The sequence below is a fragment of the Notolepis coatsorum genome (genome assembly GCF_963971535.1).
Source record: "Notolepis coatsorum genome assembly, chromosome: 5".
NCBI lineage: Eukaryota > Metazoa > Chordata > Actinopteri > Aulopiformes > Paralepididae > Notolepis > Notolepis coatsorum.
In genome coordinates, this window is record NC_140169.1 from 155,619,568 (window position 1) to 155,646,727 (window position 27,160).

General features: G+C 42.6%; 1 protein-coding gene and 1 pseudogene across 2 annotated transcripts in view; one reads left to right on the plus strand and one right to left on the minus strand.

Annotated features, from left to right (window-relative positions):
- pde11a (phosphodiesterase 11a) overlaps positions 1–27,160 on the minus strand; it is a gene marked incomplete at both ends in the record, with an annotated part of 580,355 nt that overhangs the window by 47,240 nt on the left and 505,955 nt on the right. The window contains 4 exons of the mRNA XM_084314342.1: positions 2,722–2,812; positions 7,718–7,827; positions 17,030–17,137; positions 19,878–20,024. Of these exons, the coding sequence (XP_084170468.1) occupies positions 2,722–2,812; positions 7,718–7,827; positions 17,030–17,137; positions 19,878–20,024 (456 nt within the window). The remainder of the gene's footprint in view (positions 1–2,721; positions 2,813–7,717; positions 7,828–17,029; positions 17,138–19,877; positions 20,025–27,160) is intronic.
- LOC311229233 lies at positions 2,839–5,852 on the plus strand (annotated as a pseudogene). Its single transcript has 2 exons — positions 2,839–3,340; positions 5,810–5,852. The product of its transcript is annotated as an uncharacterized misc_RNA (transcript).

The following is a 27,160-nucleotide window of genomic DNA, read 5'->3' on the forward strand; positions in this document are numbered from 1 at the left end:
TGTTACCATGACTTTCCAATCTGTGGCTCACGTGGGAAGTCTCTCTGAGGATTCCTGTCTCCTCTCTGTGGTGAGGGTGGCGGGATGTAAGAATGTAAACAATTTTTACCCTCGGCCGCGTCACGTGGGATTCATGTCAGTCGGTGTTTCTTTCTTTTTAATAAAAAGAGAGAAGAATATGAAGCATGACAACTCCTTGTCGTTCTCCCAGGCGACTTGAAGGACCAATGTCTGGTGTCTGGTTAGACTATCCATTGATGTGTTTGGGTCTCGACGCGTACATAGTGCTGGCTCGGGGTGTTTCTGATAAGAATCACGCATGAGGCTGGTACGCCTTGGTTGCTCGTTATTAAAACAGCGTTTTTATAGGGCAACTGGGATGGGGGTTTTTCTCTTCCGAGCGCCTGTTACTAGGTCTCGACGGATTCTCGTTCATATCTGGGGGATGTTAACGGAATAGATCAAAACATAGGTAGAGGGGTCTCATGCCCTTGGGGTGGGCCACTGAGCGAGGTACGAATGGGACCGTCTGGGTGGCGCCCTCTTTTCATGTTTTAGATTGACACGCATACCTACCCCCTCTCTTGGAGTGGGGATGTTGGCGTGGTTAGGGTACGGTTCTGGTCACGCTGGTCCAGGTCAGTTAACCCGTTGTCCGCCGGGGACGCAGATCTGCTGTTCTGGTACCCTGAGGGACTTGTGCTTTTTTCGGGGGGAAAAAATGCCAGGTCGGCCCGGGTGTCACAGGGTTGGGCGTTATGGAGACCCTTTGTTGGGTACATGTTGTACCCTGCACTATCATGAAGGGGCTGGTTCTCCATTCTTTTCGCTCCTCTCTCACGCATGGCGAAGAGGGGGCTGTTGGGGTGGTCTTTTGGACCACCTCTGGTAGCCCTGTGTGCTTCCCGAGCCGCCAGGCCCGGTCCGAAGTTATGTTTCGTCGACCCGTAGGCCTGGAATAACCCTTTTTTGAAAACTGAAACACTTGTACTGCGGTATAGCCAGTGTATACCCGCAGGTGTGTTTTGGAGTTTTTTCTTGAGGGGTTATAGGAACAACCACCGCATGTGGTACCAAGAGGGTGGTTGATTCCCTGGTGTGTTGGAGCAGAGTCAACTCCCGGGTTACCCGGTTGAGTGTGCCCCTGCACGTTCATGACGCCTGCCAATCGTGTCAGCTTTTTCTGCCTCTACCCCTCTGGGGTGCTGTTTTCAGTTGACCCCTTTGGCGCTTGTCTCGTCCGCAGTGCTCCAGGCTCGGGTCAAACGCCTGCTGCCTGGTTTAAGGGATCGACCCCTCTGGGGTCATCTCCCCGGTGCACTGCCTGCTTCCGCTGTAGTATAGCCTTTTGAGTGCTTCAAGTTACGACCATGCTGACTGCCTGTGTTTGCAGGGTCAGTGTGCCAGGCGGCGTACTAGTGGGGGGAAGGGCCCGCTCTTGGAGGGGCCCTGTCCGAATACGCTGGCGATGTCGGGGGGCGGTGTCACTAAGTGACCGCCTGGTGAGGTCTTGATGCTTTGGCGTCATTGACCTCTCCGGGCCCCCTTTTTCCGGGGGATCCAGTCCCTTCAGTGGGTCTGGGTCTTCCTTCGCGCTCCGCTGCTACGGCCTTGCCACGGGGTTGAGTTTGCTCTTGACCCCGTGATTTTGGGGGCAGTAACAAGGTTTGTTCCTTCCGTTCGTTCCCTGGTGGCATGCGGGTTGTGCGTGTGCGTAGTCGTGGGGTCAAGCCACGGTCTGCTCACCCTGTGCGTTGAGTTGCTCGAGTTTCTCTTTGCACGGTCGGATCCGTCTCCCTCCCGTCCTCCAATAGGGAGGGTATCCTCCATTAGGGAGGGTCGGGGGGCTCGGTCCTCTCCGGTCTGATGGTTGTGGGGGGCCTCAGCGGGGTACATTTGTCGAGCTTCAGGCTCCCGCTCAGCTCCTGTAGTGCAGATGACGCTGAGCGGCAGCCAGTATGATATAGAACGTAAGGTTATGTATATAACCAAGTTCTATGAATACTGGTGACGCTCAGCGTCGGGAAGCCACTGCGGCCCTTGATCTCGCCTTGTGGTGAACGTTTGGGAAGGAGGCGAGTAGGTGACCACACACCTGCTTATGAAGGTAGCGGATAGGGGTGTGGCCAGACGGATGTTGGTATGTAAAGGTACATTGTGGATTTTTATTCAGTGCATGTGCACGAAGTGAGGTTAGTGCAGATGACGCTGAGCGTCACCAGTATTCATAGAACTTGGTTATATACATAACCTTACGTTAGTTTAAGGTAACAGTGTGGTTAAGGTTAGGGTTAGTTTAAGGTAACAGTGTGGTTATGGTTATGGTTAGTTTAAGGTAACAGTGTGGTTAAGGTTATGGTTAGTTTAAGGTAACAGTGTGGTTAAGGTTATGGTTAGTTTAACGTAACAGTGTGGTTAAGGTTAGTGTTAGGGTTATGGTTAAGGTTAGTTTAAGGTGTGTTTAGGGTTATGGTTAGTCTTGAGGTAAAGGCACTTGCCTCCCATGCGCACGTCCCGGGTTCGTTCCCCAGTAGGGGAGCTCAAATGTTTTCTGAAAACGTTAAAAGTTAAAAAAAATTGAATATGCAGCAGAACACAGTACCTCACTCTGGATCAGGGTGGGTTAGGGTTAACCAGACAGTACCTCACTCTGGATCAGGGTGGGTTAGGGTTAACCAGACAGTACCTCACTCTGGATCAGGGTGGGTTAGGGTTCGGTACCTCACTCTGCAGGATCATCACAGCGTGGTTGAAGTGGTGATGCTCCAGGGTGGCAGACGTCCCATAGAGAAGAGAGAGAGCTGAACCCGTCCTGCACACACACCATGCACACACACCATGCACACACACCATGCACACACACCATGCACACACACACACACGCACACACACACACACACACACACACACACACACACACACACACCATGCACACACACACACACACCATGCACACACACCATGCACACACACTCACACACACACACACCATGCACACACACACACACATGCATACACACACACACACACACACACACCATGCACACACACCATGCAAACACACACACACATACACACACCATGCACCATGCACACACACACACACACACACACCATGCACACACACACACGCATACACACGCATACACACACACACACACCATACACACACACACCATGCACACACACACACACATCATGCACACACACCATGCACACACACACACACGTCATGCACACCATGCACACACCCACACACACACACACACCATGCACACACACCATGCACACACACACACACACACACACACACACACACACACACACCATGCACACACACGCAACATGCACACACATACACACCATGCACACACACATACCATGCACACACACCATGCACACACATGTGTGCAAACACACACATATACACACAAACAAGCACACAAACACACAACACATGCAAACAAACATTCAAACAAAGACATTCAAACAAAGGCATTCAAACAAGCAAACAAAGACATTCCATGCGTGTACACACACACACACACACACACACACACACACACACAATCATGCATTCACGCAGGCATATGCACACACACACACACAATCATGCATTCACACAGGCATATGCACACACACACAATCATGCATTCACACAGGCATATGCACACACACACACACACAATCATGCATTCACGCAGGCATATGCACACACACACATATACACACACAATAATGCATTCACGCAGGCATATGCACACACACACACACACAATCATGCATTCACGCAGGCATATGCACACACACACACACAATCATGCATTCACGCAGGCATATGCACACACACACAATCATGCATTCATGCAGGCATATGCACACACACACACATATACACACACAATCATGCATTCACGCAGGAATATGCACACACCCACATACAACATACACACAACATACACACACACCATGCACACACAAGCAACGCATGCAAACAAACATTCACAGACATTCCATGATTGTACACACACACACACACACACACACACACACACACACACACACACACACACACACACACACACACACACACACACACACACACACACACACACACACACACACACACACACACACACACACACACACACACACACATGGGATAAAGAAGAGGGATGGCGCAATTGGCATCAACGACAAAAACACATTTTGAAAAAGAGAAAAAGAAAATCCTCAATCCTAATCTCCTCGAGCACAGCGTATTGTAACCTGCTTGTGTGTGTGTGTGCATGGTGTGTGTGTGTGTGTGCATGGTGTGTGTGCATGGTGTGTGTGTGTGTGTGCATGGTGTGTGCATGGTGTGTGTGTGGGGGGGGGGGGGCAGGGAAACACTAACCTGAGGACATTGTACGGCACATTATACTTGCTGATCTAATTCCATACCTCCATTCCAGAATGCTGTGTTATACAGTATTCATTTAGAGAGAGAAAAAAAATTTGTTGCCTTGACGCTTTTATTGCAGAATATGAGATGGTAAAATGAGAGAAACCTTTATTAATCCCAGTGATGTTAAAGTAAAATGAGAGAAACCTTTATTAATCCCAGTGATGTAAGGTAAAATGAGAGAAACCTTTATTAATCCCAATGATGTAAAGTAAAACGAGAGAAACCTTTATTAATCCCAATGATGTAAAGTAAAATGAGAGAAACCTTTATTAATCCCAGTGATGTGTGGTAATATTGCCTTTGAATTCCATAACTAAAATGTGTGAATAATTAGGAAACCATAACATTATGCCTTGTATACTGGGTAGCAGCAGAGTGGGCTGCAGGGCTAAATGAGGACCGATACTAGAGACAGTTGCAGCAGATAAACAGACAAAGGTCACACCTACTGTGACCAGATTACCACCACACCGACGGGGGCCACTAGCAGAAACCCGCTGTACTCAGCAAAAGATCACACCGACGGGGACCATTGACACCAACCCACACCCGGGGACAAGAACCAGCCCCGACAGGAAGACAATGATGGGGGCCACTCGGTTTATTGAGTCAAGATCCACACAGGAGATCGAAGAGGTGGGGGCAGCCAGCCCCACAGGAGACCGCCCACAGAAGACGCCTGATTGGACCAACTGTATTAGTAAAATGTGCTATTATTGGCCAGAAAAGATAGTATATAAGAGCGAACATATTGGTAGTTCAGGAGCCCAGACCACCCAAACCCCAGGTCTGCGGCTCCACCCCTCCCCACCAGAGAGACTGTGCTGCTTTTGATGTAAGTAAGCCGGATGGAACCATTATGTTTGGTTAGAATAGAATGTAACTTAGCTTAGAAACCAGGCTTACTTATATGCAAAAAGGGCTTACAGTATTGTCAATGTATGTTCAAATTATGTTAACGAATGACTGTTGTATGTACCTATGTTGGGGTTTGAGATGCAAACCTTGTTGATTCCTGTACACAGCAGACATGTTAATGTTTTCTGATAATCCTTGTATGTGAAAGGCAACCTTTTATTCACTCTTGGCCCTGGGTCAAATAAATCAGATGAGTTGAACTAGAGTTCTGGTTGTCTGGCTTACACGTTTATTTCTCATCTGCTTAAGTCAGATGAGGAGACCAACAATTCTATCACTTATGATCCTTTCTCCTCCTTCCAGATAGCAATCTCATTGTACTGTACAATAACCTTAGATTATTGTAGGATTCTATAGGAATATACTACAGATGTTAAAGTAAAATGAGAGAAACCTTTATTAATCCCAGTGAGGTAAAATGAGAGAAACCTTTATTAATCGCAGGACGGAGGTTCGGGGGTCAAAGCAGCAACAGCAAAGAGAATAAAGCACAGGAGAGGTGCGGCTGAGAACGGGAATCCAAACGGGCTAGGGTGATGATAAAATATAATAAAATAAAGATAAAGTAAACAAGCTAGGGTGATGATAAAATATAATAAAATAAAGATAAAGTAAACAAGCTAGGGTGATGATAAAATATAATAAAATAAAGATAAAGTAAACAAGCTAGGGTGATGATAAAATATAATAAAATAAAGATAAAGTAAACAAGCTAGGGTGATGATAAAATATAATAAAATAAAGATAAAGTAAACAAGCTAGGGTGATGATAAAATATAATAAAATAAAGATAAAGTAAACAAGCTAGGGTGATGATAAAATATAATAAAATAAAGATAAAGTAAACAAGCTAGGGTGATGATAAAATATAATAAAATAAAGATAAAGTAAACAAGCTAGGGTGATGATAAAATATAATAAAATAAAGATAAAGTAAACAAGCTAGGGTGATGATAAAATATAATAAAATAAAGATAAAGTAACAAGCTAGGGTGATGATAAAATATTATAAAATAAAGATAAAGTAAACAAGCTAGGGTGATGATAAAATATAATAAAATAAAGATGAAGTAACAAGCTAGGGTGATGATAAAATATAATAAAATAAAGATAAAGTAAACAAGCTAGGGTGATGATAAAATATAATAAAATAAAGATAAAGTAAACAAGCTAGGGTGATGATAAAATATAATAAAATAAAGATAAAGTAAACAAGCTAGGGTGATGATAAAATATAATAAAATAAAGATAAAGTAAACAAGCTAGGGTGATGATAAAATATAATAAAATAAAGATAAAGTAAACAAGCTAGGGTGATGATAAAATATAATAAAATAAAGATAAAGTAAACAAGCTAGGGTGATGATAAAATATAATAAAATAAAGATAAAGTAAACAAGCTAGGGTGATGATAAAATATAATAAAATAAAGATAAAGTAACAAGCTAGGGTGATGATAAAATATTATAAAATAAAGATAAAGTAAACAAGCTAGGGTGATGATAAAATATAATAAAATAAAGATGAAGTAACAAGCTAGGATGATGAAACAAAATATAATAAAATAAAGATGAAGTAAACAAGCTAGGGTGATGATAAAATATGATAAAATAAAGATAAAGTAAACAAGCTAGGATGATAATACAAAATATATAATCTTACAGAGGGTTAACCCTTTCACTACCACACTACAGTGGGTTAACCCTTTCACTACCACAATACAGAGGGTTAACCCTTTCACCACCACACTACAAAGGGTTAACCCTTTAATTCTCCTATTTTAGTGCAGGGTTTAGGCGTGAGGTCTCCAGTAAGGTTAGGCTTAAGGTAAGGGTTATGTTTATAAACAGGTTAAGGTTAACCCTTTCACTACCACTCTACCAAAGGGTTAACCATTTCACTGCGACACCACAGAAGGATAACCCTTTCACTGCCACACGACAAAGGGTTAACCCTTTCACTACCACACTACAGACGGTTAACCTTTCACTTCCACACTACAGACGGCTAACCCTTTCACTACCACACTACAGAAGGTTAACCTTTCACTTCCACACTACAGCCGGTTAACCCTTTCACTACCACACTACAGAAGGTTAAACCTTTCACTCCCACACTACAGAAGGTTAACCTTTCACTCCCACACTACAGAAGGTTAACCCTTTCACTCCCACACTACAGAAGGTTAACCTTTCACTCCCACACTACAGAAGGTTAACCTTTCACTACCACACTACATACGGTTAACCCTTTCACTACCACACTACAGACGGTTAGTGAAAGGGTTAACCTTCTGTAGTGTGGTAGTGAAAGGGTTTAGACAGACAGACAGACAGACAGTTACATACTCACTTGGCCTGGAAGGCGTTGTTGGTCCCCCGGTGGTCCAGGTCGTGACACACACAGCCCACCAGCAGCGCCAAGATCTCCACCTCCGTCAGGGTGTCCTGGAACCCTGCCGTCTGGTGGACCACACACACACAGGCATGCGCACGCACGCACGCACGCACGCACGCACACACACACACACACACACACACACACACACACACACACACACACACACACACACACACACACACACACACACACACACACACACACACACACACACACACACACACACACACACACACACACACACACACACACACACACACACACACACACACACACACACACACACACACACACACACACACACACACACACACACACACACGTCAAAATACATAGAAAGGCAAACAGATACACACATGCACACTCACGTAAGCAGTTATGATATGATATTAGCATTTATAATGCGCCCCCCAGCCCGGTCCAGGGGGCGCAGCCCGGGGGGAAAAAATTATACGAATAAATGGACAGGACAAAGAAACAGGGAACCAGGCAGACGGACAGACAGAGAACATAAGAACACCTCAGACACACAACACAACAGCAAAGTAACTCAGTGATCATCCAGAGCGAAAAGGTGGGTTTTAAGCGAGGCCTTGAAGGTCTGTATGGTGTCGGCAGACTTAGCTTATTCCACAGTGTCTGCGCCATCACTGCAAAGGCCCAGTTCCATCACATTTGTATACCTTCTACACTGAAAGAGTTTGTGATTTGTGGTAGTGATTTGCACTACCTCTTCTACCTCATTTTAGCATTTTGTTTAGCATTTTGTAAATTTTTTGTTTTGTATTATTGTATACAGGGGTGTAGCTCCAGATTCTGGGCCCCATGAAAGAATGTATTTGTAGGCCCCCAGTGAATGCGAGCGCGCATAAGCGCGCAAGCGGAATTATTTTTGGCCATTTTTTTATTGATGAAAACGCATAATATGGTTTTTACCTATACATTCGGATCAGCAGTTCAGCACCTGCACTGTTGGTGGGTGAGCCTAGTAAAGGATGTCGCATTGCGTTCATCTTCAATGAATGGACCAATGCAATAGTCTACCAAAGCCCCCCCTCTCTCTCTATATATCTCTCACACACACACACACACACACACACACACACACACACACACACACACACACACACACACACACACACACACACACACACACACACACACACACACACACACACACACACACACACACACACACACACACACACACACACACACACACACACACACACACACACACACACACACACACACACACTTCAGAAACAAACATAGTATCAATGAGAGCATCAATAATACACCTGAGTGATGTCTAGTAAAAAAATAAAATTAAAAAATGTGGGGCCCCCCCTCAGTGCTGGGCCCTTGGAATCATCACCAGCTACGCCCCTGATTGTATATCTTGTATAGTGTACGATCTTTATTCTTTTCACTTTGTACTGTATGAAGCACAATCTCGGGAGAACGCGGACGTGCAGCGAGATTTATGGCCCGGATGAGGGGAACCAGAGGCGGTGTGCTGAGTGAGGCATTATGGGTCACCGCGGGGAGAGAGCGCGGTCCCAGAGCCCGGTCCCAGTGTGTATGTGTACTGTATGTGTATGCGTGTGTGTGTCTATTTCTCTGTGTATATGTGTGTGTGTGCATGCATGGTGTGTGTGTGAGTGTGTGTGTGTTTACTGTATGTGTATGCGTGTGTGTGTCTATTTCTCTGTATATGTGTGTGTGTGCATGCATGGTGTGTGTGTGAGTGTGTGTGTGTACTGTATGTGTATGCGTGTGTGTGTCTATTTCTCTGTATATGTGTGTGCATATGCCTGCATGAATGCACAGGTGTGTGTGTATGCATGGTGTTTGTGTGTGTGTGTGTGCATGGAGTGTGTCTATTTCTCTGTATATGTCTGTGTGTGTGTATGTGCATGCATGGTGTGTGTGTGAGTGTGTGTGTGTACTGTATGTGTATGCGTGTGTGTGTCTATTTCTCTGTATATGTGTGTGCATATGCCTGCATGAATGCACAGGTGTGTGTGTATGCATGATGTGTGTGTGTGTGTGTGTGCATGGTGTGTGTCTATTTCTCTGTATATGTGTGTGTGTGTGTGTGTGTGTATGTGCATGCATGGTGTGTGTGTGTGTGTGTGAGTGTGTGTGTGTGTACTGTATGTGTATGTGTCTATTTCTCTGTATATGTGTGTGTGCATGCATGGTGTGTGTCTGGGTACTGTATGTGTATATGCATGTGTGTGTCTATTTCTCTGTATATGTATGTGTGTGTGTGCGTATGCCTGCGTGAATGTACGTGTGTGTAGCATGTGTGTAGTGTGTGTGTAGCGTGTGTGTAGCATGTGTGTAGCATGTGGGTAGCGTGTGTGTAGCGTGTAACGTGTGTGTAGCGTGTGTGTGTAGCGTGTGTTTAGTGTGTGTGTAGCATGTGTGTAGCGTGTGTGTAGCATGTGTAACACCACAGACTCCGCCTCTAACCACAGTCTGTTTGTTCGCAGAGTCAGGCAGCATCCGCCTCAGTGAAGAGGACACAGGGGGCGGGACACAGGGGAGGCTAGTAGGACGGGGGTGGGCCGTGATTGGCCAGTGTTCAGATGAGAGACAAACACAGGCAATGGCCAGTACATCCCTGGCTATATATATAACATTCAGCCACTAGAGGTCGCACTAGAGCACCAGCATGTCATTTATCCAATCAGGTGCATTCCACCTGGGGAAATGGGAAGAGATTTAGTAGGAAAAGTTTAGTTTTGAATGTATCAACAAAATTAAACCAAGTTTTTGAATCTGGCATTATCCATGTTGGTGTTTCGTGTCTTGGCGATATATGCAAATGTGGGCATATTTAACACTTTGATTACCAGCCATGCGGTGCGCCTTACCCCCCCCCTTGAATGGCACCACCCACTTCAATGATAGCGCTCTCATATTTGTGAATGCATAAACTATGTCTTAAATTATGGCTATGTGTCTAATCTGGCCATCGCTTATCAATGACTTGTTTGCAGTCAACATTGTCGAAACGGATTGTTTTTTTAATCGGTTCATTTCCGTTTTTATACCATTTTGAAAAACTAGTTTTTTTAACGTTTCAGGAAAATATAAAGATTATGTGATAAACGCCCTTTACTGGAATATTCTGGAATACACAAAAAACGTTGAAATTTGTCTGCCTATTTATGAATCGTTTTCAAATAAACGCTAGATTATCAATAGTATATGTGTACTTATGCACGCTATATAAGCGGGCTGAACAATCGAATCTCTCATTTCCTGATCAGCACACACACGCACACACACACACACACACACATAGGGCACACGTTGATATCTCTGTGAAAAAAAATCCGATTATCCTAAGACTGGTAAAATAGATTCCTTACCTCAGATCAGATGTTCTCCAAAAAGATTATTCCAATTCCTGATCGCCATTCCAAATATCGATCGCGTTTATTGATCCAACGCTGGATACTGGAAATATGTATTCCACGCTGTTTTGAGGCTCGGAAATGACTTGGATCCCCTCGGGTGGCTTGCCCGAGAAGGAAAATAGGGAAGCTGGATTTCCCCCCACCCATGTGTTTCATTCAGTCTAATCCAATGGGGTGCAGTACAACAGGGAAAGACGATAGGGGGCGGTATTTTCCCAATGGAGCTCAGAGAGAGTTTGCAGCACTAACGTGAGTCTAGATTGATGAAATATGAATTCAAATCGATAGTAAAAAAAATTACGATTAAAAACGAGATCTCTCGTCGGCTGGCACTCAACGGTCGGCATGAACTAACGACATATCTCGTCGCTGGCACTCAAAGTGTTAATGAGGAAGTGCCTAATTTGCATTTACAGGATTTGTAATTAATTAATCGAATTACTCACATTTTTATCGCATAACCATTTTAGGCCTGATATTCTATATTCTATAATCATATTTCAAATGGCATGTGTCCGGATGGCAGAATTCAGTACTGTATCTACAAAACCTTCTGTTTAATCATCTTCCATTTATTCATTTGCTTAGATTTTTCAGGTCTGGTAAATTTTAGCATGGTGTTATTCACAGTCAAATATTTTTTTATTGATATTCTCATTTGGTTCATTACAATTTACTCAAGCCTAGTAACAGACACAGTATTTCTGACACTGGGAATACATTCCCTGAGATCCATAGATGTCCCTAGAATCAGATGCCAAGAACATGCAAATGGACCATATTAAAAAAAGTCTGTAAATGTGTATTCTACGTTCTTATGGAATGAATGAGATACAAAAAAAAATTAAAAAGTTTTTTGCCTATTAGGGGGTACCATCTCACCTTAACACTTATTTTGATAAAGAAAATACCACTTACAGCATCTTTAATCATCTCCCGCTTCCAGTAGCAATTCGATGATCAATTTTCACAAAACGGTGAAACGCAACGGTGCAGCAATGACGTGTTTATCACAGGCTCCATGAGCAGAGTCCTCACAGCGACAGTTTCTAGCCACAGCCACAGATCGTAAAGCAAGCCATTTATTTCCTCGACTTGGATGTGGACATGCTATCGCATCGCAAACCTTGAACTGAATTTCGAAAATCACTCCTGAGCCAAAATTCCGTTCTAGGAATAATAATATTCTTAGGCTCTGAGTGTTCTCAGAATGTTAGTGAATACAGGTCCAGGTGTTATTTAGTACACAAGGGACGTGTAGGAGTTGCAAAGAGTTCTTGTGTAGATTGAACTGGTCTCACACACAAAAGGCACTAACCCATCCATCCACATTCATTGCACACACATCCACATGCACATACTCACTTTAAACACGTTTAACACTACACACCATATTTTATCTATTTATTACAAAAAGATTTGCACTACATCCATACCTCATTTAGCTTTTCTTTCTTTTACCGTCCACTCATTCACGGTTACCGTCAGAATTAAGTGTGTTAGTGTTAGTGTGTTAGTGTGTTAGTGTGTTATTGTTAGTGTGTTATTGTTAGTGTGTTAGTGTGTTAGTGTGTTAGTGTGTTAATGTTAGTGTTAGTGTTACTGTGTTAATGTTAGTGTTAGTGTGTTAGTGTTAGTGTGTTATTGTTAGTGTGTTAGTGTGTTAGTGTGTTAGTGTTAGTGTGTTAGTGTGTTAGTGTTAGTGTATTAGTGTGTTATTGTTAGTGTGTTAGTGTTAGTGTGTTAGTGTGTTACTGTTAGTGTGTTAGTGTTAGTGTGTTAGTGTTACTGTGTTAGTGTGTTATTGTTAGTGTGTTAGTGTGTTAGTGTGTTAGTGTGTTAGTGTGTTAATGTTAGTGTTAGTGTTACTGTGTTAATGTTAGTGTTAGTGTGTTAGTGTTAGTGTGTTATTGTTAGTGTGTTAGTGTTAGTGTGTTAGTGTTAGTGTATTAGTGTGTTATTGTTAGTGTGTTAGTGTTAGTGTGTTAGTGTGTTACTGTTAGTGTGTTAGTGTGTTAGTGTTACTGTGTTAGTGTGTTAGTGTGTTATTGTTAGCGTGTTAGTGTGTTAGTGTTAGTGTGTTAATGTTAGTGTTAGTGTTACTGTGTTAATGTTAGTGTTAGTGTGTTAGTGTTAGTGTGTTATTGTTAGTGTGTTATTGTTAGTGTGTTAGTGTTAGTGTGTTAGGTGTTAGTGTTAGTGTGTTAGTGTGTTATTGTTAAGTGTGTTAGTGTGTTAATGTTAGTGTTAGTGTTACTGTGTTAGTGTGTTAGTGTGTTATTGTTAGTGTGTTAGTGTGTTAATGTTAGTGTTAGTGTTACTGTGTTAATGTAGGTGTTAGTGTGTTATTGTTAATGTGTTATTGTTAGTGTGTTAGTGTTAGTGTGTTAGTGTTAGTGTGTTATTGTTAGTGTGTTAGTGTTAGTGTGTTAATGTTAGTGTTAGTGTGTTAGTGTTACTGTGTTAGTGTTAGTGTGTTAGTGTGTTAGTGTTAGTGTGTTAGTGTGTTATTGTTAGTGTTTTAGTGTGTTAGTGTTAGTGTGTTAGTGTTAGTGTGTTAGTGTGTTAATGTTAGTGTTAGTGTGTTAGTGTTAGTGTGTTAGTGTGTTTGTGTTAGTGTGTTAGTTAGTGTGTTAGTGTTAGTGTGGTAGTGTGTTAGTGTTAGTGTGTTAAGTGTTAGTGTGTTAGTGTTAGTGTGTTAGTGTGTTAGTGTTAGTGTTAGTGTGTTAGTGTGTTTGTGTTAGTGTGTTAGTTAGTGTGTTAGTGTGTTAGTGTTAGTGTGTTAAGTGTTAGTGTTAGTGTGTTAGTGTTAGTGTGTTAAGTGTTAGTGTGTTAGTGTGTTAGTGTTAGTGTGTTAGTGTGTTAGTGTGTTAGTGTTAGTGTGTTAAGTGTTAGTGTTAGTGTGTTAGTGTTAGTGTGTTAGTGTTAGTGTGTTAGTGTGTTAGTGTGTTAGTGTTAGTATGTTAGTGTTAGTGTGTTAGTGTGTTAGTGTGTTAGTGTTAGTGTGTTAAGTGTTAGTGTGTTAGTGTGTTAGTGTTAGTGTGTTAGTGTTAGTGTGTTAGTGTTAGTGTTAGTGTGTTGGTGTGTTGGTGTGTCAGTGTGTTAGTGTGTTAGTGTTAATGTTAGTGTGTTAGTGTTAGTGTGTTAGTGTGTTAGTGTGTCAGTGTGTTAGTGTGTTAGTGTTATTGTTAGTGTGTTATTGTTAGTGTGTTAGTGTGTTAGTGGTATTGTGTTGGTGTGTTGGTGTGTCAGTGTGTTAGTGTTAATGTTAGTGTGTTAGTGTGTTAGTGTTATTGTTAGTGTGTTAGTGTGTCAGTGTTAGTGTTATTGTTAGTGTGTTAGTGTGTTAGTGTTAGTGTGTTAATGTTAGTGTTAGTGTGTTAGTGTTAGTGTGTTAGTGTGTTAATGTTAGTGTTATTGTTAGTGTGTTAGTGTGTTAGTGTTAGTGTGTTAATGTTAGTGTTAGTGTTAGTGTGTTAGTGTTAGTGTGTTAGTGTGTTAGTGTTAGTGTTATTGTTAGTGTGTTAGTGTTATTGTTAGTGTGTTAGTGTGTCAGTGTTAGTGTTATTGTTAGTGTGTTAGTGTGTTAGTGTTAGTGTGTTAGTGTGTTAGTGTGTTAGTGTGTTAATGTTAGTGTTAGTGTGTTAGTGTTTGTGTGTTAGTGTGTTAGTGTTAGTGTGTTTGAGTGTGTTAGTGTTAGTGTGTTTGTGTGTTAGTGTGTTAGTGTTAGTGTGTTAGTGTTAGTGTGTTAGTGTTAGTGTGTTAGTGTGTTAGTGTGTTAGTGTTAGTGTGTTAGTGTTAGTGTTAGCGTGTTAGTGTTAGTGTGTTAGTGTTAGTGTGTTAGTGTGAGTGTGTTAGTGTGTTAGTGTTAGTGTTAGTGTGTTAGTGTTAGTGTGTTAGTGTTAGTGTGTTAGTGTGTTAGTGTTAGTGTTAGTGTTAGTGTGTTAGTGTGTTAGTGTGTTAGTGTTAGTGTTATTGTTAGTGTGTTAGTGTGTTAGTGTGTTAGTGTGTTAGTGTTACTGTGTTAATGTAGGTGTTAGTGTGTTATTGTTAGTGTGTTATTGTTAGTGTGTTAGTGTTAGTGTGTTAGTGTGTTAGTGTTAGTGTGTTATTGTTAGTGTGTTAATGTTAGTGTTAGTGTGTTAGTGTTACTGTGTTAGTGTTAGTGTGTTAGTGTGTTAGTGTTAGTGTGTTAGTGTGTTATTGTTAGTGTGTTAGTGTGTTAGTGTTAGTGTTAGTGTGTTAGTGTGTTAATGTTAGTGTTAGTGTGTTAGTGTTAGTGTGTTAGTGTTAGTGTGTTAGTGTGTTTGTGTTAGTGTGTTAGTTAGTGTGTTAGTGTTAGTGTGGTAGTGTGTTAGTGTTAGTGTGGTAAGTGTTAGTGTTAGTGTGTTAGTGTTAGTGTGTTAGTGTTAGTGTTAGTGTGTTAGTGTGTTTGTGTTAGTGTGTTAGTTAGTGTGTTAGTGTTAGTGTGTTAAGTGTTAGTGTTAGTGTGTTAGTGTGTTAGTGTTAGTGTGTTAGTGTTAGTGTGTTAGTGTGTTAGTGTTAGTGTGTTAAGTGTTAGTGTTAGTGTGTTAGTGTTAGTGTGTTAGTGTGTTAGTGTTAGTGTTAGTGTGTTAGTGTGTTAGTGTGTTAGTATTAGTGTGTTAAGTGTTAGTGTGTTAGTGTGTTAGTGTTAGTGTGTTGGTGTGTTAGTGTGTCAGTGTGTTAGTGTTAATGTTAGTGTGTTAGTGTTAGTGTGTTAGTGTGTTAGTGTGTTAGTGTGTCAGTGTGTTAGTGTGTTAGTGTTATTGTTAGTGTGTTAGTGTGTTAGTGGTATTGTGTTGGTGTGTTGGTGTGTCAGTGTGTTAGTGTTAATGTTAGTGTGTTAGTGTTATTGTTAGTGTTATTGTTAGTGTGTTAGTGTGTCAGTGTTAGTGTTATTGTTAGTGTGTTAGTGTGTTAGTGTTAGTGTGTTAATGTTAGTGTTAGTGTGTTAGTGTTAGTGTGTTAGTGTGTTAGTGTGTTAATGTTAGTGTTATTGTTAGTGTGTTAGTGTGTTAGTGTTAGTGTGTTAATGTTAGTGTTAGTGTTAGTGTGTTAGTGTTAGTGTGTTAGTGTGTTAGTGTTAGTGTGTTAGTGTTAGTGTTATTGTTAGTGTGTTAGTGTTATTGTTAGTGTGTTAGTGTGTCAGTGTTAGTGTTATTGTTAGTGTGTTAGTGTGTTAGTGTGTTAGTGTTAGTGTGTTAGTGTGTTAGTGTGTTAATGTTAGTGTTAGTGTGTTAGTGTGTTAGTGTTTGTGTGTTAGTGTGTTAGTGTTAGTGTGTTTGAGTGTGTTAGTGTTAGTGTGTTAGTGTTAGTGTGTTAGTGTTAGTGTGTTAGTGTTAGTGTGTTAGTGTTAGTGTGTTAGTGTGTTAGTGTTAGTGTGTTAGTGTGTTAGTGTTAGTGTGTTAGTGTTAGTGTGTTAGTGTGTTAGTGTTAGTGTTAGTGTGTTAGTGTTAGTGTGTTAGTGTGAGTGTGTTAGTGTTAGTGTGTTAGTGTTAGTGTGTTAGTGTTAGTGTGTTAGTGTTAGTGTTAGTGTTAGTGTGTTAGTGTGTTAGTGTGTTAGTGTTAGTGTGTTAGTGTGTTAGTGTTAGTGTTAGTGTGTTAGTGTGTTAGTGTGTTAGTGTTAGTGTGTTAGTGTTAGTGTTAGTGTGTTAGTGTGTTAGTGTTAGTGTGTTAGTGTTAGTGTGTTAGTGTGTTAGTGTTAGTGTGTTAGTGTGTTAGTGTTAGTGTGTTAGTGTGTTAATGTTAGTGTTAGTGTGTTAGGGTGTTAGTGTGTTAGTGTTAGTGTGTTAGTGTGTTAGTGTGTTACCGTCAGGATGGCGAACATGCACTGGCACACGTTGAAGGCGTGCCTCCAGTTGTGGTACAGCACCATGCGGTAGTTCTTTCTGACCGTCAGTAGCCACCGGCACAGCGTCTGGAGACACAAACACAAGAGGTCAGAGGTCAAGGCTGCTTTAGGAGTGGGCGTTCCCACCCAGTGGTCCAGAGGTCAAGTGAAAAGATGGGTTGGTTGACCTTTCCCAAGCTCCCAAGCTTTAGGGGAGCAACAGTTGAGGTACCCATGTACATGTCAAAATACTTCCCAAAGGTCAGTGAATACCACGACCACGACACCAGAGGGAGCTCCACAAATCATGTGCAACCCAGATTCGGCTCAAACAAGGGACTAAACACGTTTTGCAATTATGCCACATCAATGTGGAACGCCCTACCAAAAGCTGTAAAGGAATGTGAATCACTACCCACCTTCAAAACCACTCTCAAAGAGCACCTACGGGAGACTGCAATTCAAAACTGGCCCCCGTAAATGTACAGTCCCCCCCCACCCCACCCCACCCCACCTACCCAACCTCCTCCAATGTACAGTTTCTTCCCCCTCAAATGTATATACTCTCTTTCTAGACTCCTTTTGTACACATAAACAGTACTGTATATTTGTAGATCTGGTATGTCATAAATGTCTAGATGCAACGGTACTGTCTACCTGTATGTCATGTCAAGGTCAATTATAAACTCCCGTCGTAACGCCAATAATCACCAATATGTATTTGCTTATTACGATTAAATATATATATTTATTGCTTTCAATGATCCTTCAAGATTAAATAAAGATTGAATGAATGAATTAACTGCACCGTGTTTAAACATGGCAGATAAGAGAAGACTGTGTGTAACTAGGAGGGATATGAGGACTGTGTGTAACTAGGAGGGATATGAGGACTGTGTGTAACTAGGAGGGATATGAGGACTGTGTGTGTGTAACTAGGAGGGATATGAGGACTGTGTGTATGTGTAGCTAGGAGGGATATGAGGACTGTGTGTAACTAGGAGGGATATGAGGACTGTGTGTAACTAGGAGGGATATGAGAACTGTGTGTAACTAGGAGGGATATGAGGACTGTGTGTAACTAGGAGGGATATGAGGACTGTGTGTAACTAGGAGGGATATGAGGACTCTGTGTAACTAGGAGGGATATGAAGACTGTATGTAACTAGGAGGGATATGAGGACTGTGTGTAACTAGGAGGGATATGAGGACTGTGTGTAACTAGGAGGGGTATGAGGATTGTGTGTGTAGCTAAGAGGGATATGAGGACTGTGTGTAACTAGGAGGGATATGAGGACTGTGTGTAACTAGGAGGGATATGAGGACTGTGTGTAACTAGGAGGGATATGAGGACTGTGTGTAACTAGGAGGGATATGAGGACTGTGTGTAACTAGGAGGGATATGAGGACTGTGTGTAACTAGGAGGGATATGAGGACTGTGTGTAACTAGGAGGGATATGAGGACTGTGTGTATGTGTAACTAGGAGGGATATGAGGACTGTGTGTATGTGTAACTAGGAGGGACATGAGGACTGTGTGTATGTGTAACTAGGAGGGATATGAGGACTGTGTGTATGTGTAACTAGGAGGGATATGAGGACTGTGTGTATGTGTAACTAGGAGGGATATGAGGACTGTGTGTATGTGTAACTAGGAGGGATACTAAAAGGCTGTACATTACATGTTATACGCTAAGGTCACCTGTTATTTGCCTTCACTATGAATATAACACTATGACGTGTGCTGTTGAGCACTGAGGCGTGTTGGACACCAGGCCAGGGCCTCAGCTCAACGCAGGAGGCTCTGCCCCCGGAAACGTTTTACTGGAAGGTCGGTCGATGCGTCCCGACTTAACAACCCCATACCTCACTCGCTCACATGGTCAAAACTAATCCCAGGTCGGGGCTTTAAAATGAACGACTCCAGAAGTGGAGAAACGGAACACAGTCTCCTCACCTCGTAGTCCAGTGGTTCTCAAACTACGGGTCGCGACCCAAATTGGGGTCACGGGTAGGTGACAGTGGCAAGTAAAAAAAAATTTATAATTTTTTTTTGCCTTTTTTTTATATTCTGGCAAAATATTTTGGCTAAATATGCCTCGTTTTATAAATGTGTATTGATAACATAGTGCTGTAATTAAACGTTCTAATAAATATGCATGATCAAGTTCAACAACGTGTGCATTTATTTTGATATTCCTTAATTCCACGTTGAAATTACGCGATACATTATTAAGTGTGGGGTCCCCAAAAATAATCCTAAATAAAATGGGGTCGCGGTATGAAAAAGTTTGAGAACCCCTGTCGTAGTCGATCTTAACAGAACATCTCCTCACCTCGTAGTAGGGCTGGGCGATTAATCGATTTTATCGATTAATTCTAATTCATGATTTAGGAAGATTTTTTTTAAATGAAAAACAAAAAATTATTATTTTCTTTTTTAGTCACCTTTTATTTTACAAAGGTGATGTTTGGTGAAAGTTAGATTTGCACTTTTTTAAATTCATTCTTGTTTGATGATCAAGAGGCACCTTTTATTATGAAGCAAGTTATTGCACTATTAATCCCAATAGGGACATTCATCTTTGTTTGATCAAGAGTAACCTTTTATATATATATATATATTTTATTTCTTTTTTTTTATTGAAGATTGGTGAAAGTTAGGTTTGCACTTCAATCCCAATAGGGAAATTCATCTTGGTGTCAAATAAAAACAAAGCTTATTTGAATGATTTCCTTGGCGTTTCTAGTTTTTAAGAGAAAAAATCGGATGTTGTGGGAAAAAATCAGAGATTTAATTTTTAGGCCATATCGCCCCCAGCCCTACCTCATAGTCGATCTTGAATTTCTGCAGCATGTCGAGCTCCATGAACATCCGCAGCGCCGCCGTGATCATGGCGTCCATGTCCAGGGAGAAGTCGTCGAAGGAGAGCTTATCGATCCCCAGCTCGCAGACCAGAGGGATGTTGGCGGCCTGTTCCGGAGCAGAGAGGCGGGAGAAGTGATGAGTTCAGAGAGCGAGAGGTGAGAGGTGAGAGGTGAGAAGTGATGAGTTCAGAGAGCGGTGAGAGGTGAGAGAGAGACAAGAGATGAGAGAGAGACAAGAGATGAGAGAGAGAGACAAGAGAGAGACAAGAGATGAGAGAGCGATACGAGATGAGAGAGGGATGAGAGAGAGAGAGAGACAAGAGAGAGACGAGAGACAAGAGGTGAGAGAGAGACAAGAGAGAGATAAGAGATGAGAGAGGGATGAGAGAGAGACAAGAGAGATACAAGAGAGAGACAAGAGGTGAGAGAGAGACAAGAGATGAGAGAGCGATAAGAGATGAGAGAGGGATGAGAGAGAGACAAGAGAGAGACAAGAGGTGAGAGAGACAAGATATGAGAGAGAAACAAGAGGTGAGAGAGACAAGATGTGAGAGAGAGACAAGAGATGAGAAAGACAATAGATGAGAGAGACAAGAGATGAGAGACAAGAGAGAGAAGAGATGAGAGAGAGACAAGAGATGAGAGAGAGACAAGAGAAGAGACAGAGACAAGAGGTGAGAGAGACAAGAGGTGAGAGAGAGACAAGAGAGAGAGACAAGAGGTGAGAGAGAGACAAGAGAGAGACAAGAGGTGAGAGAGAGACAAGAGATGAGAGACAAGAGAGAGAAGAGATGAGAGAGAGAGAGAGAAGAGATGAGAGAGAGACAAGATATGAGAGAGAGACAAGAGGTGAGAGAGACAAGAGGTGAGAGAGAGACAAGAGGTGAGAGAGAGAAGAGAGAGACAAGAGGTGAGAGAGACAAGAGAGAGACAAGAGGTGAGAGAGAGACAAGAGAGAGACAAGAGGTGAGAGAGACAAGAGAGAGACAAGAGATGAGAGAGACAATAGGAGCAAGATATGAGAGACAAGAGCTGAGAGAGAGACAAGAGGTGAGAGAGAGACAAGAGATGAGAGAGAGACACGAGATGAGAGAGAGACAAGAGAGAGACAAGAGACAAGAGATGAGAGAGACAAGAGATGAGAGAGAGACAAGAGAGAGACAAGAGAGAGACAAGAGATGATAGAGAGACGAGAGACAAGGTGAGAAAGAGACAATAGGAGCAAGAGATGAGAGAGACAAGAGATGAGAGAGAGACAAGAGATGAGAGAGAGACAAGAGATGAGAGAGAGATGAGAGAGAGACAATAGATGAGAGAGAGACACAAGATGAGAGAGAGACAAGAGATGAGAGAGAGACCAGAGATGAGAGAGACAAGATATGAGAGAGACAAGAGAGAGACAATAGATGAGAGAGACATGAGATGAGAGAGAGACAAGAGAGAGACAAGAGATGAGAGAGAGACAAGAGATGAGAGAGAGAGACAAGAGAGAGACAAGAGATGAGAGATAGACAAGAGAGAGACAAGAGATGAGAGAGAGATGAGATGAGAGAGAGAGACAAGAGAGAGACAAGAGATGAGAGAGAGAGACAATAGATGAGAGAGAGACAAGAGATGAGAGAGAGACAAGAGATGAGAGAGAGACAAGAGATGAGAGAGAGACAAGAGATGAGAGAGACAAGAGAGAGACAAGAGATGAGAGAGAGACAAGAGATGAGAGAGAGACAAGAGATGAGAGAGATGAGAGAGAGACAAGAGATGAGAGAGAGACAAGAGAGAGAGACAAGAGATGAGAGAGAGATAAGAGATGAGAGAGAGACAAGAGATGAGAGATAGACAAGATATGAGAGAGAGACAAGAGAGAGACAAGAGATGAGAGAGAGACAAGAGATGAGAGAGACAAGAGATGAGAGAGAGACGAGAGATGAGAGAGAGACAAGAGATGAGAGAGAGACAATAGATGAGAGAGAGACACGAGATGAGAGAGAGACAAGAGATGAGAGAGAGACAAGAGATGAGAGAGAGACAAGCGATGAGAGAGAGACCAGAGAGAGACAAGAGATGAGAGAGAGACAAGAGAGAGACAAGAGATGAGAGAGAGACAAGAGACGAGAGAGACAAGAGAGAGACAAGAGGTGAGAGAGAGACAAGAGATGAGAGAGAGACCAGAGATGAGAGGCGAGAGAGAAGAGAGAGAGACAAGAGATGAGAGAGAGACAAGAGATGAGAGAGATAAGAGATGAGAGAGACAAGAGAGAAGAGAGAGAAGAGATGAGAGAGAGACAAGAGATGAGAGACAAGAGAGAGAAGAGATGAGAGAGAGACAAGAGATGAGAGACAAGAGAGAGAAGAGATGAGAGAGAGACAAGAGATGAGAGAGAGACACGAGAGAGACAAGATGTGAGAGGGACAAGAGGTGAGAGAGAGACAAGAGAGAGACAAGAGGTGAGAGAGAGACAAGAGAGAGACAAGAGATGAGAGACAAGAGATGAGAGAGACAAGATGTGAGAGAGAGACAAGAGATGAGAGGCGAGAGAGAAGAGATGAGAGAGAGACAAGAGATGAGAGAGATACGAGATGAGAGAGAGACAAGAGATGAGATAGATAAGAGATGAGAGAGAGACAAGAGATGAGAGACAAGAGATGAGAGACAAGAGAGAGAAGAGATGAGAGAGAGACAAGAGATGAGAGAGAGACACGAGAGAGACAAGATGTGAGAGGGACAAGAGGTGAGAGAGAGACAAGAGAGAGAGACAAGAGGTGAGAGAGAGACAAGAGAGAGACAAGAGGTGAGAGAGAGACAAGAGATGAGAGACAAGAGAGAGAAGAGATGAGAGAGAGAGAGAAGAGATGAGAGAGAGACAAGATATGAGAGAGAGACAAGAGGTGAGAGAGACAAGAGGTGAGAGAGAGACAAGAGGTGAGAGAGAGAAGAGAGAGACAAGAGGTGAGAGAGACAAGAGAGAGACAAGAGGTGAGAGAGAGACAAGAGAGAGACAAGAGGTGAGAGAGACAAGAGAGAGACAAGAGATGAGAGAGAGACAATAGGAGCAAGATATGAGAGACAAGAGCTGAGAGAGAGACAAGAGGTGAGAGAGAGACAAGAGATGAGAGAGAGACACGAGATGAGAGAGAGACAAGAGAGAGACAAGAGACAAGAGATGAGAGAGACAAGAGATGAGAGAGAGACAAGAGAGAGACAAGAGAGAGACAAGAGATGATAGAGAGACGAGAGACAAGGTGAGAAAGAGACAATAGGAGCAAGAGATGAGAGAGACAAGAGATGAGAGAGAGACAAGAGATGAGAGAGAGACAAGAGATGAGAGAGAGATGAGAGAGAGACAATAGATGAGAGAGAGACACAAGATGAGAGAGAGACAAGAGATGAGAGAGAGACCAGAGATGAGAGAGACAAGATATGAGAGAGACAAGAGAGAGACAATAGATGAGAGAGACATGAGATGAGAGAGAGACAAGAGAGAGACAAGAGATGAGAGAGAGACAAGAGATGAGAGAGAGAGACAAGAGAGAGACAAGAGATGAGAGATAGACAAGAGAGAGACAAGAGATGAGAGAGAGATGAGATGAGAGAGAGAGACAAGAGAGAGACAAGAGATGAGAGAGAGAGACAATAGATGAGAGAGAGACAAGAGATGAGAGAGAGACAAGAGATGAGAGAGAGACAAGAGATGAGAGAGAGACAAGAGATGAGAGAGACAAGAGAGAGACAAGAGATGAGAGAGAGACAAGAGATGAGAGAGAGACAAGAGATGAGAGAGATGAGAGAGAGACAAGAGATGAGAGAGAGACAAGAGAGAGAGACAAGAGATGAGAGAGAGATAAGAGATGAGAGAGAGACAAGAGATGAGAGAGAGACAAGATATGAGAGAGAGACAAGAGAGAGACAAGAGATGAGAGAGAGACAAGAGATGAGAGAGACAAGAGATGAGAGAGAGACGAGAGATGAGAGAGAGACAAGAGATGAGAGAGAGACAATAGATGAGAGAGAGACACGAGATGAGAGAGAGACAAGAGATGAGAGAGAGACAAGAGATGAGAGAGAGACAAGCGATGAGAGAGAGACCAGAGAGAGACAAGAGATGAGAGAGAGACAAGAGAGAGACAAGAGATGAGAGAGAGACAAGAGACGAGAGAGACAAGAGAGAGACAAGAGGTGAGAGAGAGAGACAAGAGATGAGAGAGAGACCAGAGATGAGAGGCGAGAGAGAAGAGAGAGAGACAAGAGATGAGAGAGAGACAAGAGATGAGAGAGATAAGAGATGAGAGAGACAAGAGAGAAGAGAGAGAAGAGATGAGAGAGAGACAAGAGATGAGAGACAAGAGAGAGAAGAGATGAGAGAGAGACAAGAGATGAGAGACAAGAGAGAGAAGAGATGAGAGAGAGACAAGAGATGAGAGAGAGACACGAGAGAGACAAGATGTGAGAGGGACAAGAGGTGAGAGAGAGACAAGAGAGAGACAAGAGGTGAGAGAGAGACAAGAGAGAGACAAGAGATGAGAGACAAGAGATGAGAGAGACAAGATGTGAGAGAGAGACAAGAGATGAGAGGCGAGAGAGAAGAGATGAGAGAGAGACAAGAGATGAGAGAGATACGAGATGAGAGAGAGACAAGAGATGAGATAGATAAGAGATGAGAGAGAGACAAGAGATGAGAGACAAGAGATGATAGACAAGAGAGAGAAGAGATGAGAGAGACAAGAGATGAGAGAGAGACAAGAGATGAGAGAGAAACAAGAGAGATACAAGAGATGAGAGAGAGACAAGAGATGAGAAAGAGACAATATGAGCAAGATATGAGAGAGAGACAAGAGATGAGAGAGAGACAAGAGAGAGACAAGAGATGAGAGAGACAATAGGAGCAAGAGATGAGAGACAAAAAGAGACAAGAGATAACAAGAGATGAGAGAGGGACAAGAGATGAGAGAGAGACAATAGGAGCAAGAGATGAGAGAGAGACAAGAGCGAGACAAGAGAGAGACAAGAGGAGCAAGAGGTGAGAGAGAGAAGAGAGAGACAATAGATGAGATTGAGACAAGAGATGAGAGAGAGACAATAGGAGCAAGAGATGAGAGAGAGACAAGAGCGAGACAAGAGAGAGACAAGAGGAGCAAGAGGTGAGAGAGAGAAGAGAGAGACAAGAGATGAGAGAGAGACAATAGATGAGAGAGAGACACGAGATGAGAGAGAGACAATAGATGAGAGAGAGACAAGAGATGAGAGAGAGACAAGAGATAGACAAGAGATGAGAGAGAGACAAGAGATGAGAGAGAGACAATAGATGAGAGAGAGACAAGAGATGAGAGAGACAAGAGATGAGAGAGACAAGAGAGAGACAATAGACGAGAGAGACAAGAGATGAGAGAGACAAGAGATGAGAGAGAGACAAGAGATGAGAGAGAGACACGAGATGAGAGAGAGACAATAGATGAGAGAGAGACACGAGATGAGAGAGACAAGAGATGAGAGAGAGACAAGAGATGAGAGAGACAAGAGATGAGAGAGAGACAAGAGATGAGAGAGAGACAAGAGAGAGACAATAGACGAGAGAGACAAGAGATGAAAGAGAGACAAGAGATGAGATAGATAAGAGATGAGAGAGAGACAAGAGATGAGAGACAAGAGATGATAGACAAGAGAGAGAAGAGATGAGAGAGACAAGAGATGAAAGAGAGACAAGAGATGAGAGAGAGACAAGAGAGAGACAAGAGATGAGAGAGAGATGAGAGATGAGAAAGAGACAATAGGAGCAAGATATGAGAGAGAGACAAGAGATGAGAGAGAGACAAGAGAGAGACAAGAGATGAGAGAGACAATAGGAGCAAGAGATGAGAGACAAAAAGAGACAAGAGATAACAAGAGATGAGAGAGAGACAAGAGATGAGAGAGAGACAATAGGAGCAAGAGATGAGAGAGAGACAAGAGCGAGACAAGAGAGAGACAAGAGGAGCAAGAGGTGAGAGAGAGAAGAGAGAGACTTTAGACTTTTGATGTTCTTTATTAAAACATGTCAACTAAAAACAGTCAGTAGAGACACAAAAAACCTCACGGCATCTTCATAAAAACAACACACACACCCACACACTCACCCGCACACACACACACACACCCACACACTCACAGACACACACACACACGCACACGCACACACACACACACGCACACACACCCCAAAAACTCCTTCAGCACATAAAACCCACTTGACCTTCAAATGCATATGTTCAGCCCCTCCTCCCCCACAGTACACATTGCATTCCCCAATCCCCAAGCATTCACGAACGCATCAACATTATGTCTCAGTGAGAAATACATGAACTCTAATCTAAGGCGTGCAGAAATCATACCCCTCAACATAGGCACCGATTCCGTAGGACCAACGCCCTTGATCCTATTCCTACGGGTCAGCCAAATGGCTAACTTAGCCTGCCCGTAAACAAAGTTCAGTAAAACGCTCACAACCTTGTTACTTAATGAATATGTTTGGCCAAGGATGAAACTCTCCACACAGAACATCACCCCCAGCTTCACACACAACCCTTTTAGGAACCCCAACACCCTATTAATCCTTTTGACAAGAGAGACAAGAGATGAGAGAGAGACAAGAGATGAGAGAGAGACAATAGGAGCAAGAGATGAGAGAGAGACAAGAGCGAGACAAGAGAGAGACAAGAGGAGCAAGAGGTGAGAGAGAAGAGAGAGACAAGAGATGAGAGAGAGACAATAGATGAGAGAGAGACACGAGTTGAGAGAGAGACAATAGATGAGAGAGAGACAATAGATGAGAGAGACAAGAGAGAGACAATAGACGAGAGAGACAAGATATGAGAGAGACAATAGGATCAAGAGGTGAGAGACAAAAAGAGACAAGAGATAACAAGAGATGAGAGAGAGACAAGAGATGAGAGAGAGACAATAGGAGCAAGAGATGAGAGAGAGACAAGAGCGAGACAAGAGAGATACAAGAGGAGCAAGAGGTGAGAGAGAGAAGAGAGAGACAAGAGATGAGAGAGAGACAAGAGATGAGAGAGAGACAATAGGAGCAAGAGATGAGAGAGACAAGAGCGAGACAAGAGAGAGACAAGAGGAGCAAGAGGTGAGAGAGAGAAGAGAGAGACAAGAGATGAGAGAGAGACAATAGATGAGAGAGAGACACGAGATGAGAGAGAGACAATAGATGAGAGAGAGACAAGAGATGAGAGAGAGACAAGAGAGAGACAAGAGAT